Raw genomic sequence first — 11,390 nt, 5'->3', positions numbered from 1 at the left:
CTCTTACAGCCTCCAGGCATCAAAGCAAAACCTTCTCACATCAGTTGATTATCTTAAGGTGGAGATATACAACTGAGTATCATCAGCATATTGTACATGCCCAGTACATGCTGTCAAATGAACTTGCCCAATGGCCTCGTGTAGATAGATGTTAAATAGGGATCATGGGGAGAATGTCAAGCTCTGAGTCTCCCCACAGAAAAGGGTATATGGGACTAATCTCTCCCCACCCCCCCAATACCAATTTTAGAGGAACAAGGAGCTCTTAATCCCTAGAGCAGTGTCAGGTGGATACCATGATCAACGATACTGAAAGCAGCTGAGATATCAAAGAGAGTAAGGATGAAAGCATTACCCCAATCTCACTCTCTCCAAAGGTAATCCACAAGCATGATCATGACTATTTTGGTCCCATATTTGGGCCTGAAAGGGGCACCTGCTTCCTCCAGGGCAATTAATAGCTATTGAAATAAAAAATCTAAAATGGGAACGATGGAGTAGGACAAAAATGATCCAAAATAGTTGAATCAAGCAACGGATTCTTGAGGAGAGAATGCAACGCTATTTCTTTAAGTGATGATCTCCTCCATTGAAGGCACATTCACTACCACCCAACCACATGTCAGGAAGCTTAACAGGGACATGGATTTAACACTGAGGTGGCTGAGCTTACAACTCCAATATCCTATCTACTTCCTCCATACTAATGGGTTCGAATTGAGCCCCGTTTTTGCCTGTGCATCAAACTGGCTCTACTCTGAAAAAAGCTACATCTGAGGCTGACATGTTTGGCAGGCATGTGGTACAGTGTACACTTAGAGTAAAGACCAGGTTATACTGGTTCTGTAAATCTGAATCCATGCACTAAATGGATTTATTAAAGGTAAAGGTAAAGGTTCACCTCGCACGTATATGCTAGTCGTTCCCGACTCTAGGGGGCAGTGCTCATCTTTGTTTCAAAGCCAAAGAGTCAGCGCTGTCTGAAGATGTCTCCGTGGTCATGTGGCCAGCATGACTAAATGTCAAAGGCGCACAGAACGCTGTTACCTTCCCACCAAAGGTGGTCCCTATTTCTCTACTTGCATTTTTTACGTGCTTTGGAACTGCTAGGTTGGCAGAAGCTGGGACAAGTAACGGGAGTTCACCCCGTTAAACGGCACTAGGGATTCGAATCGCTGCACTGCCGACCTTTTGATCAACAAGCTCAGCATCTTAGCCACTGAGCCACCACATCCCTTATGGATTTATTATTGATGGCTTTATACACAAGGAAATGAAAGATGCTTCTGTCCAAGGTAGTTACTTCTCTTTTTCCCAACATTACCTACACATTGAACAGTAATTAATTAATTGGTATTGATAGGGGAACTCTCAAATATGTGCTTCCTTTCCAGACCCAATTATGCAGCTCTGTCTTCACTCTGACAAGCATCATATTCTAATTGGACAACACCTAGGTTGGGTGTCAAGATTTGGCCAGCAGGGGACTCCCTGCTACCGCTGGAGCATATAACACCTTTGCTCTCTCTCTTCCCACCCACTCCTATAATTTTTTTTCCCCCTGACAGGCCATGAAATTTGTTTTTCTATCTTCCTGGTCATACATCTCTCAATGGAGAGCAATTGTGATGAATCTGATAGCCCACAGGGAAAGATTGACCTGCTCCAGAAAGTGGGAAGGTAGATTTGGGGGTTGCCCATGAGATATAACAAAAGGTAAGAAGCTGTCAAATTTTTACTGATATTTGTGTAAGAGATCACCTACAAGCAAAAGGGTAAGTGATGGCTTGAATAAAATATGAGAAATTGGTTTCAGATCAAAGGTGCACTTTGTTGGCAGCAAGCAGAGGAGCTCATTAGTTGTGAACTCCAAACTTAGCTTAGCATATATTGGCATGATACTAATTTGGAAAACAAAAGCCCATAATTGGAATTATGGTTTCTCCCTATAAGATATGCTGCTGTGCTCCAGTTTCTTGCTCCTTCATACTCCTTCAGGTGAAATTGGAACTCTGGCTTGTTTAAAGTATGATTTGAAAGCATAGCCGGCATCTGAAATTATGCAAGAATTAAGCTGATTGTAAACAGGACTTTCCTTCCTGAATTTAGAAATTGAGAGGGGACTGCATATATTTATTGCACTAGATAAACCTGTCACTTTTTTGTCCTTCATCCTAGAACATACACAAAGTAGTGACAAGATGTGGGGAAGAGTGTGAACCAGTGAATCTGATCCAATTGATTTTCATAGAAATTCATATATGTTTTGTATACTATATCAGTATTCCTTCCTTTCTAAGCCCTTTATAAACAGTTTTCACATAGCCTAGCATTTGCAAGGAAACGCTTCTTTCTATCATGCATCAAATTCCAATCAGTACCATAAGTGGATTAGAGCACAATTAACGGTTCCATCATAACAATAAAATACTGAATACTGACAAATACTGACATTCTCCTGGTTTCTCCTAGTGCTACTTTGTGTGGCAAAGATTTATTGTATTTCCCTTTTCTTCCTACTCTTGGCTTCGCTGATGTCGGAATAAACTGAAAGGGGTTACAAAGTAGGCTAGGCAAGCCAATGAAATTGGGGAGGAAAATATTTGAAAGCTTCTCTCTTTTTACTTTAGAACTTCTTGTCGGATAAGTTAAAGAAACAAATCCTTTGGGGTTTGATATCATCAGCGTACAATTTATAAAGATTGTGGAGACGGCTGCTACTTAAATAAAAGGGTTTATCCCTGATCAGAAAAGAGCAAACTCTTTAGGGATCCTCAGCCTCCATAAGGGACTTATTAAGGTACATCATTGACAATTTATATCCCTGTCTCTCTGACGGATATGTAATTAATCTTTTTTGGAATGAATCCGTTCATTGAATAATTGGTGGATTGCAGTGTTAGCTAACCAGAAAAAAAGCACACCTGAGTCTTTGACAAGCATGTGCCGGGTGACGTCCAAGGATCCATCATGTGGTTCAGGTGTGATATTCAGGAGTTTGCAAAGGAGGGCATAAATATTCACACTTTCAAAAGGCTCCACCTCCAGGCCTTGCTTGAAAGCTGGTCCCACAGCTCGGAAGATGGTCTTCATATTCATAGCCTCGTTGTCAAAGCCGTGTTCCCCTTTATTGAACTGGACTTTCACCCTCTGAAAAAGAAGGGAAGGCTACAGCTCATCACATGCAATTTGCCTTTCGCTGAAAGAACAGGATTTTTTTTTCAGTGATTACCCGCCACTCAACTTTTATCTGTAATTAATAAAATCTTCCCAACAACAACAATTGGATGAAAAATATGGATAGAAATAATAAATCAATAAATAAAAAGAGCATGGCTCATCTCTGTGTATGATCGATTTAAGCAGGCGTTTCCTATTTTAACATTCTTATTTCTTGAACAAACGTGCACACAGAGTGATTGTAATGATAATAAAAAAAGGGATCTATTTGCAGCTAAATAGATAATTCATGCTAACTAGGGACTATTGATACTTTCAGTTTCTTTAGTTGCGCAACCCATTTGCATGGCAGATAAGAGAGAAACATGGTTGGCAACTATACTACTTTGCTTGAGCTAATCAGTGCAGAACTGGAGAGATGGTTTTGCTGGGCTTCTGAACTTACTGGAAAGCAAATGAGCAAGTGGGTTGAAATTAGTTATGCCAGCTTTACTCTGGTTTAATTTAACAGATTCTGATTGAAAAATAGAATAGTTCTGGATTCAATAGGTCCAGAGTTGGTTCTGTTCCATCTTCTAAACATCTCACTGGGGGACATTTGGTTTGCTCCATCTGGCAGGAACACCTTTGATAGAAAATTTCTGCTGGTCAAGTTATTTTTGAGACAGAAAGCAAGCCACTAGCCTGCTTGGCCACATTGTAGGAATTCATCATTTCAAAATAGCAGTGCTCAGAAGGAAAATATGAATTCTGAGACTTAGGATCCCTGAACTTGTGATGACTGGATTCAGCAGGATCCCTTGACTGCTGCAATAATGATTAGCAAGACAATCCTATGTATCTACTCGCAACAAAATACCTTATGCCACCAGACTCAAAATTTTGGGCTTAGACAGTTTAGAATTTTGCTGTCTTTGGTCTGACCGAAGCATAGTACATAAAATCATCTGCTACAATGTCCTACCAGCCAATGAATACTTCAGCTTCAACCAAGACAATACAAGAGCACACAATAGATACAAACTCATGGTAAACCGATCCAAACTAGACTGCAGAAAATACGACTTCAGTAACAGAGTGGTCAATGCCTGGAATGCACTAACTGACTCTGTGGTTTCTTCCCCAAATCCCAAAAACTTAGACCTTAGACTGTCCACTGTAGACCTCATCCCATTCCTAAGAGGTCTGTAAGGGGTGTGCATAAGCCCACCAGCGTGCCTACTGTCCCTGTCCTAATGTTTTCTTTTATTTGTATCCTTTACATGTATTTATAATTATGTTTACACTTGTATCTGTCATAAAATACATGCTTGACGAAATTAAAAAAATTAAAAAAATATGTTTCTTCAGAAATACATTCGATATGGGTTAGTAGGATGTGCTGAATGCTTTTTCAAATAAAGAGAAAAATGGTTGCAGCTAGGAATATAGAGGCAAAATCTGTTCCAAAATGTTTCCCAAAGTCACTTCCTGCATAAAATGCTATATTTCCCAATGGATGCTTTCCATATCTAATGGCATTATGGTGTAACACACAGAATTCCTAAATAGCCTTGGCCATTGGGAATTCTGGCACATTCCAAAACATTTGAATGATAGATGGTTTGGGAAGGCTGTCATAGAGTGTGACAAATACGCACAGGGCTGTCTGTGTTATATCACACAGCGAAGCTGCATGCTTTGGCTAGCACCATCCAAGATGGCAGAGATTGCTGTGTGAAAAATGCTGCAGAATAAAAGGAATCCCCATGGGATAATTCAAAGCAAAATGCCTTGGACTGATATTTTAGGTTACCCTTCCCCTTTGTCCTTCTTAAGAAGCTTATTTATGTTTACCAAGCATGAAATGGAAAGCCACATAACTAAAGGGAGATAAAGAATTTGGCATTAACAAGGTAGAAAGAGCACTTTACCCCATGGATCACGTAGCCAGGGTCACTGTACAACACAAGAGGTGTGACACGAATATGGTTGGCATAATGGAATCTTTTAGGGAATTCCTCCTTCTTATAAACATGGAGCTTGGGGTGGGCATTTTTCAAGGCTTCATAAACTTGCTCTAATTTCCCAGGTTTTGGCAGCAGGAGGCCCTGTGGCCCATAATCAACCAGCTCAAACTGAATGTCCTGGAATGAGAAGTTTGCTACTCGGAGGAGGTGAATTTCATCCTTTTTGATGACTGTTTCCATGCCATGGTCAGAGGTGATGACTAAGTTAAGTACTGAGTTCATGCCATGCTCTGCGATGCGCTGTCTCAAATAGCCCACTGTCCGATCAACTTGGCGGATCATATCTTTCCTCTGCTGAGATTCGGGGCCATATTTGTGTCCAGTAGAGTCGGGTTCCCCAAAGTAAAGGCTCACAAAGTCAAGGTCATCCTCATGGAACCACTTCATGACTGTGTCCACATTCTGTCTCCACTCAGTTTCATTGTCATACTTGTGGAGGAGTTTTTCCACCTTCCTAACTCTCACTTCTTCTCCTTGATAGGTGGCATTCCCTCCTGGGAAAAACAGGGAGGCAGCTTTCAAACCCTAGAATGAGAAGATCATAAACTTATGAGTTGGCAAGACAACCCACAGGGCTACATGTTTATGTGCCCAACGTTCAAATGCAGGCTGGAATCTCAACTGCACCTTGAAAGTATTGCCAGAATGTGTTTACACCTCCAAAGTCAGCACAAGAACTGAAGGGAGCAATGTCTGTCATGGCAGAGTTTTTCTTTCAAGGACCACATATACACAGCATTTAAAACTAACATTGCAGGATGCTAAAGAATCCAGATTCAGTGGCATAGAAAAGAGAACTGATTCTATACAATCCCAATTATTTAAAAGATGTTTAACTAAAGAGGACTTGCAATCCTTCTTTAGATAAACATTTCTGTGTATGTTTTATTTAGTGGACAAATATAAGTTGCTACATATTGAGATGAATACAGGCCTTGACTTACAACTGCAACTGAGTCTGAAATATTGATGATAGAATAGGTTGTTGCAGTCATTCAGTTGCATTATCATGTGACAGACTCGATTTTACAACTGTTTTTACAATGGTTGTTAAGTGAGATGTTGGGCAAATCATATATCATATGTCTGAATCTAGCTTATCCAATGGGCTTTTGTTTGCCAAAAAACAGTGAAAAACATTGTGGTCACATGACCCTGCAATCGGTGGTAAGTGCAAGCTGTTTGCCGAGCACCTAAAATGCGATCATGTGACTGCGGGGCTGCTGCAGCAGTTGTAGCTCCTGAGATGGGTCATCATAAGTAACTTTTTTTTTAAGTCCATTGTAACTCTTAAGCAAGTGGTCATAAATTGAGGACTAACTATATACAATATTTGTAATTATATATGGACTTGAATTCAAAGAAAATCTGAGAATGAGTAATTAATCAAAAGAGAAATAATAGAACATGACTATGGCCCTTCCTAAACTTGCCCTCCAGTACCAATACATACATACATACACACATACAGTACATACATACATACATATATATATTAAGTGTTTTCCTATTGAGACACCTGGTCTACCCCAGCATGTGGGAGGGAGCGTACTGCATCCCTTTCGCCTTTCAGCTCCAATCCAGGAGCCCTCAAGCAGTCGCATTCACGACAAACCATTTTATACCAAATTTATATTTCGCTGATAAAGATCTCTCCCCTGACTCAAGCTGATGAAGGGAGGAGAACTTGTGGCTCAGAGGTTAATACAACTTCCTAACATGCAGGCGCAGCCCAAGTTCAAATCCAAGTAAGCGTATGGCTAGCTGATGAGAGCTAAATAGCTTGAAATAGATCTATATTAGTCTCCCTTTATTTCTTTATCAGCGAAATATAAATTATATATATATATATACACACACACACACACACACACACACACACACACATACACATACATCACCTCTCTCACACAATTGCTTTTCCACTTTCAATTTTAGTTTAATTTAATTTAGTTTTTACAAGTTAATAGATTTTTCTGCGAACCTCCACAGACATCTAATCTCAGAAAGTAAATTTCTTTTCATTGCCCATTTTCTCAGGATCTGTTTTGAAGAACCGATTCTAAATTAATTAACTTCAACTGACAATTAGAACCCACTCTATCGCTGGGGAGGAGGCAATTCCCCAATATTTACAACAGTGTATCTGATTTTATTCTTCCTTTTTGTGGATTAGATACAACGCTTAAGGTTGGTTTGCAAAATGAAGTCACTAAGAATAGAGATGCACTTTTTTTGAGTAACACGTAAAATGAGAAGACTTCTTTTTATGATTTTGAACAAGTCTTACAGTACCTGTCTCTGTGCTGTGATCCAGATGGGGAGGCTTCCGTTGTCCCACCAGTCAGACCTCCGCTGGGTATGGTAATAAGGCAGTTTTTGTCCAGTGCTAGTGTTGAACCACATGTTGTGAATCACTCCATGGTTTTCGATATACTTTCCTACCAGAAGAGAGAGAAGCTTGAAATTAATTTAATCTCTATGTTGCATGAACATCTGGATACTTGGCCTTGATGGGTGAAGGCTATAACAGAGAGGCCACTGGCCTAATTCCCTTCCTGTTCCTGAGGGACAGCATTAGGCCACAGTTACCAGAGACCTCAGCCATGGAACCATCACTGTCTAAGAAACTGCAGCATTTTCCTAGTTTCTTGCAAGTATAATTCAGTGGTGGCTCCTTGCTTTTCTGACTGGCCGAAGGACCTAAATAGATCTTCCTTGATCAAGTTAGCAAACAAAATGTTAAAAAGTTATGATATTTATATAATTACTTGCCAAGCACATCTAAATTATATTAAAGAAGCCAAAATATCTTTACTATCCCCTAAGGCACGTCACAATTTTTGAGCACCCCTAATTTTTGGAAATTGAACGTTGAAAAATTTGACACCCCCTATTTTGTCACAGTTCAGGCTATTCTTCTAATGCCCCACTGCCACCATGAAACGAGTGCTTTGGCACTGCCAGGATGGAAGGAGTTTTGGGCAAGATGCCTTATGGACTGGGAATATCCTTCACCATTTTCCTTTCTGAAACAATTTATTCTATTGCTCCCTCTTTTCACCCCTTAAAGGGCTTTGGGAGGAATGAAGAAAGAGCAGGGCAAAAAGACAAAACAAAAAGAGAGACAAAAAAAGGAAAAAAAGTGGCCTTTTACCCAGTGGGATCCTAGACCTGTACTTGATAATGTAGACCTGGTGGAACTACTAGCCTTCTTCATTTCAGTCCTTGCTCTCTCTCTCTGTTTCTTCTACTGAAGTTTTTCTTTGACTTCTGTTAGTGCCTGGCGTCTCTCTCTCCTATTCTTGTTCAGTTATGGCAATGACCTCTCTTTAGAGATAGATGTCAGACAATCTGTAGAGATGTTGTCACCCTTGGACTCCCACACAGAAATGTTTTGGATAGTCAAATAGTCTTTTACAAATCCAGAAAAATGCCTCCAGCCTCCTTTCTGGTTCTCTGGAAACATGCAGCACATGGTTTCCACTTCTTCCTTCTTCCATCTACTCACTTTCCAAGGTTTTGTCTATTGGTCCCTGAGAAATCCACTACTGCAATTCTTTAGTAAGATAAAAAAATTCAGGTGATGGACCATGAAACTATTGCTAGATAATAGGGCAAGCGAGCCAGGGAAATTGTGTCTTGATTATAATGTCATTGATGCTTCAGCTTTCTCCAAATACAGGCACTGATCTAAAATAGTCTCTTTTAATTATAAAAAGTAAAGACTCCCTTAAGTCAAGTTTGATTTCAAGTGACTTGATTTATTGATTTGTTTAATATACTGCCTTTCCTCTATAAGCTCAAGATGGCATGTAGTGCATTCCTTCCTTCTGAATAATACCTACTCATGTACTTTCCTTAGCAGCTATTCAGAAGTGGTTTGCCATTGCCTTCTACGACTTTCCAGTCTAGATGACCACTCCAAAATCCTCCTAATGGTCTTAACTCTGGTTCAACTTGGTTCAACTCTGCCTATTTCTGCTTAACCAAGCTCAGCTAATTGCATACCACCATTGCTTTAAGAATTCTAATCATGCCTTTGTTCCGGTGGAAAACATTTAGAGGAAGGATATGTTTTGCCTATCAGCTACAATTGCCAGAATTCCAAAGGTGATTTTTTTAGTAGGCAACTGGACTTTCTTGTTTTTTCTTTTGAAGACGTTTCGCTTCTCATCTGAGAAGCTTCATCAGCTCTGACAGTATAGTGGAAGCTTCTCAGATGAGAAGTGAAATGTCTTCAAAAGAAAAACCAAGAAAGTCCAGCTGAAAAAGCACCTTTGGGACAACCATGACCTGGATGACTGAGAATCTACAGACAATTGCCAGAATGTTTAATAATGATATGATATTTCCCCAAAAAAGTGTAGCTCCTCAAAAACTGACCCATAGGTAGATCTAGAAAGAATAAAGTTTAGAAGCACTCTAAAGAAAACAAATGAAGTGCTGCACTAAGTACCACTGTGCTTAAGAACAATTTGTGCAGTGCCTTAAAGTATTAATTTACAGCAGTGTCATTGTACTTTTATTATTAGTATGCTGGCACATTTCCTCAGTGTGAAAATAATGAGCAAAAAAATTCCTATAGCAAGGACTAATAACTTGTGTTTTCCAAAGCTACGGCATTATTATCACTATTTGAAGGTCCAGTTAATTCAATTTTTTCCCCCAGTGCTTTTATGAATGGCCAGAGCTGACAATAAAATTTCCGTCAACTAGCTGTGACGGAATTCAGGAATGTGGGTGAGTTTGGGGGATGGGAGATGTGCTGAGAGATCAAACTGTTGTCAAAATAACCCTCCAAGAGTTGCATTGCCAAGGCTTCAATACAAACATGATGAAGAATTACATGATGAAATGTGCTTCTATTTTCTTACGGATGAAATGTGAGCAACATTGTTTTGGAGGCTTGGGGTTAAGGATGAGAATGACAAATGCTCCCATTCCCACCTTTAACACCATAAACTCAAAAGGTATCATAAACAAACAGTGTTATTCCTCCCTAGTGACACATCCATTTCAGATTCCCATTTTTTTTTCTCTCTCCTACCTTTCCATCCCATCCCTTCCCTTCCAGAATGCAACACTCACCTGTGAGCAAAGTGAAGTGGCTGGGGCTTGTCTGGGTGACAAAGGGTGGAGTGATGTAGCGTGCCTTCACCCCATCTCTGGCCATGGCTTCTAGATTGGGGGTGTCCACATCCTGATCATAATTCCACCGAAAGCCATCAAAAGAAACAAGTAGAAGCTTGTTGTGGCTTCTCGTCCCTTGTGGTGTCCCTTGTAGCGGGGCACAGACTGTAAAGGAAAGCAAGGTACTCAGGAAAGCCAGGAACACAAACATCTTTCCAAGCAAGCAAGAGGGGGAAAGAAACAAACATCTCAGAAACTTGCATAATAAATACATGACAGGGTCTCAAGTTCAAAGTTCTATCTGATCCACTCCCTGCTCTTGGCTTTAGGACAACTTCCTGCTGGGGTTTAAAGGGTTCATCCTATACATTTTGTTTCTCTGTGTGTGAGAGACTGGGACGTGACACTAAATTATTTCCCTTCTTCAAGCTCATTGTTACCTAATTCCATTTACTCACGTATGGTACTAACCTAACCTCTATGATCAAGTTCAAGAGATTTGTGCTGAGGACTGAAGGAGTTGCTGGTTGTATGCTTGGACAAAAAATAGAAAGTGGAGTAGAATCAGGTAATGTATGATAGGAGATAGCCAGACATCCAAAAAGAAAAAAAATTCTTAGCTATAACAATATATATTTTTCTTACTGTATCACTAAATCCACAACGAATAGAAGAATCCAAGCTGAACAGGAGAAGAATAGATTTGAATTATTTCTTAGTGTGTTAATTCAATAAATAAGAGACAAGGACAGCAGTAGCTGAGAGATGACCAAAGTTTACATTTTGCCCTATACGCAGTGAAGTGACAAAATTTGGACTGTTCCACTGAGTTCATATTCTTTAGTTCTCCCTCCAATAAAACACCCCTTCATACAGTAAGCTAGGATATCAGTAAGAGAACAGTAAGGAACCTATTTCCTATGCTAGTTTATCAAGTGCAAGAAGCTTTTTATATAAGGAAATATTTTAAAATATTAATATTGTGTTACTTATGTTTCAGATTAAAACAATAGTAAAGTCTGTGCTAGGGATGTGGTGGCTCAGTGGCTAAGACGCTGAGCTTGTCGA

At 39.9% G+C, this 11,390-nt stretch overlaps 1 protein-coding gene across 1 annotated transcript; it reads right to left on the bottom strand.

Annotated features, from left to right (window-relative positions):
• Positions 1-272: 272 nt before the first annotated feature.
• ENPP7 (ectonucleotide pyrophosphatase/phosphodiesterase 7) lies at positions 273-10,533 on the bottom strand. Its single transcript, XM_070934419.1, has 5 exons — positions 10,281-10,533; positions 7,485-7,630; positions 5,094-5,714; positions 2,925-3,150; positions 273-319 (listed from the first exon to the last, which is right to left on the bottom strand). The coding sequence occupies exons 1-5, from the start codon at positions 10,531-10,533 to the stop codon at positions 273-275; spliced, it is 1,293 nt and encodes a 430-aa protein (XP_070790520.1).
• Positions 10,534-11,390: the final 857 nt, after the last annotated feature.

This window comes from Pituophis catenifer, unplaced genomic scaffold, assembly GCF_029215685.1.
Source record: "Pituophis catenifer annectens isolate HBS135680 unplaced genomic scaffold, rPitCat1.0.hap2 SCAF_2, whole genome shotgun sequence".
Taxonomy (NCBI): domain Eukaryota; kingdom Metazoa; phylum Chordata; class Lepidosauria; order Squamata; family Colubridae; genus Pituophis; species Pituophis catenifer.
Note: the sequence above shows the minus strand (reverse complement) of the source record. Positions and strands in the feature narration are given on the sequence as shown.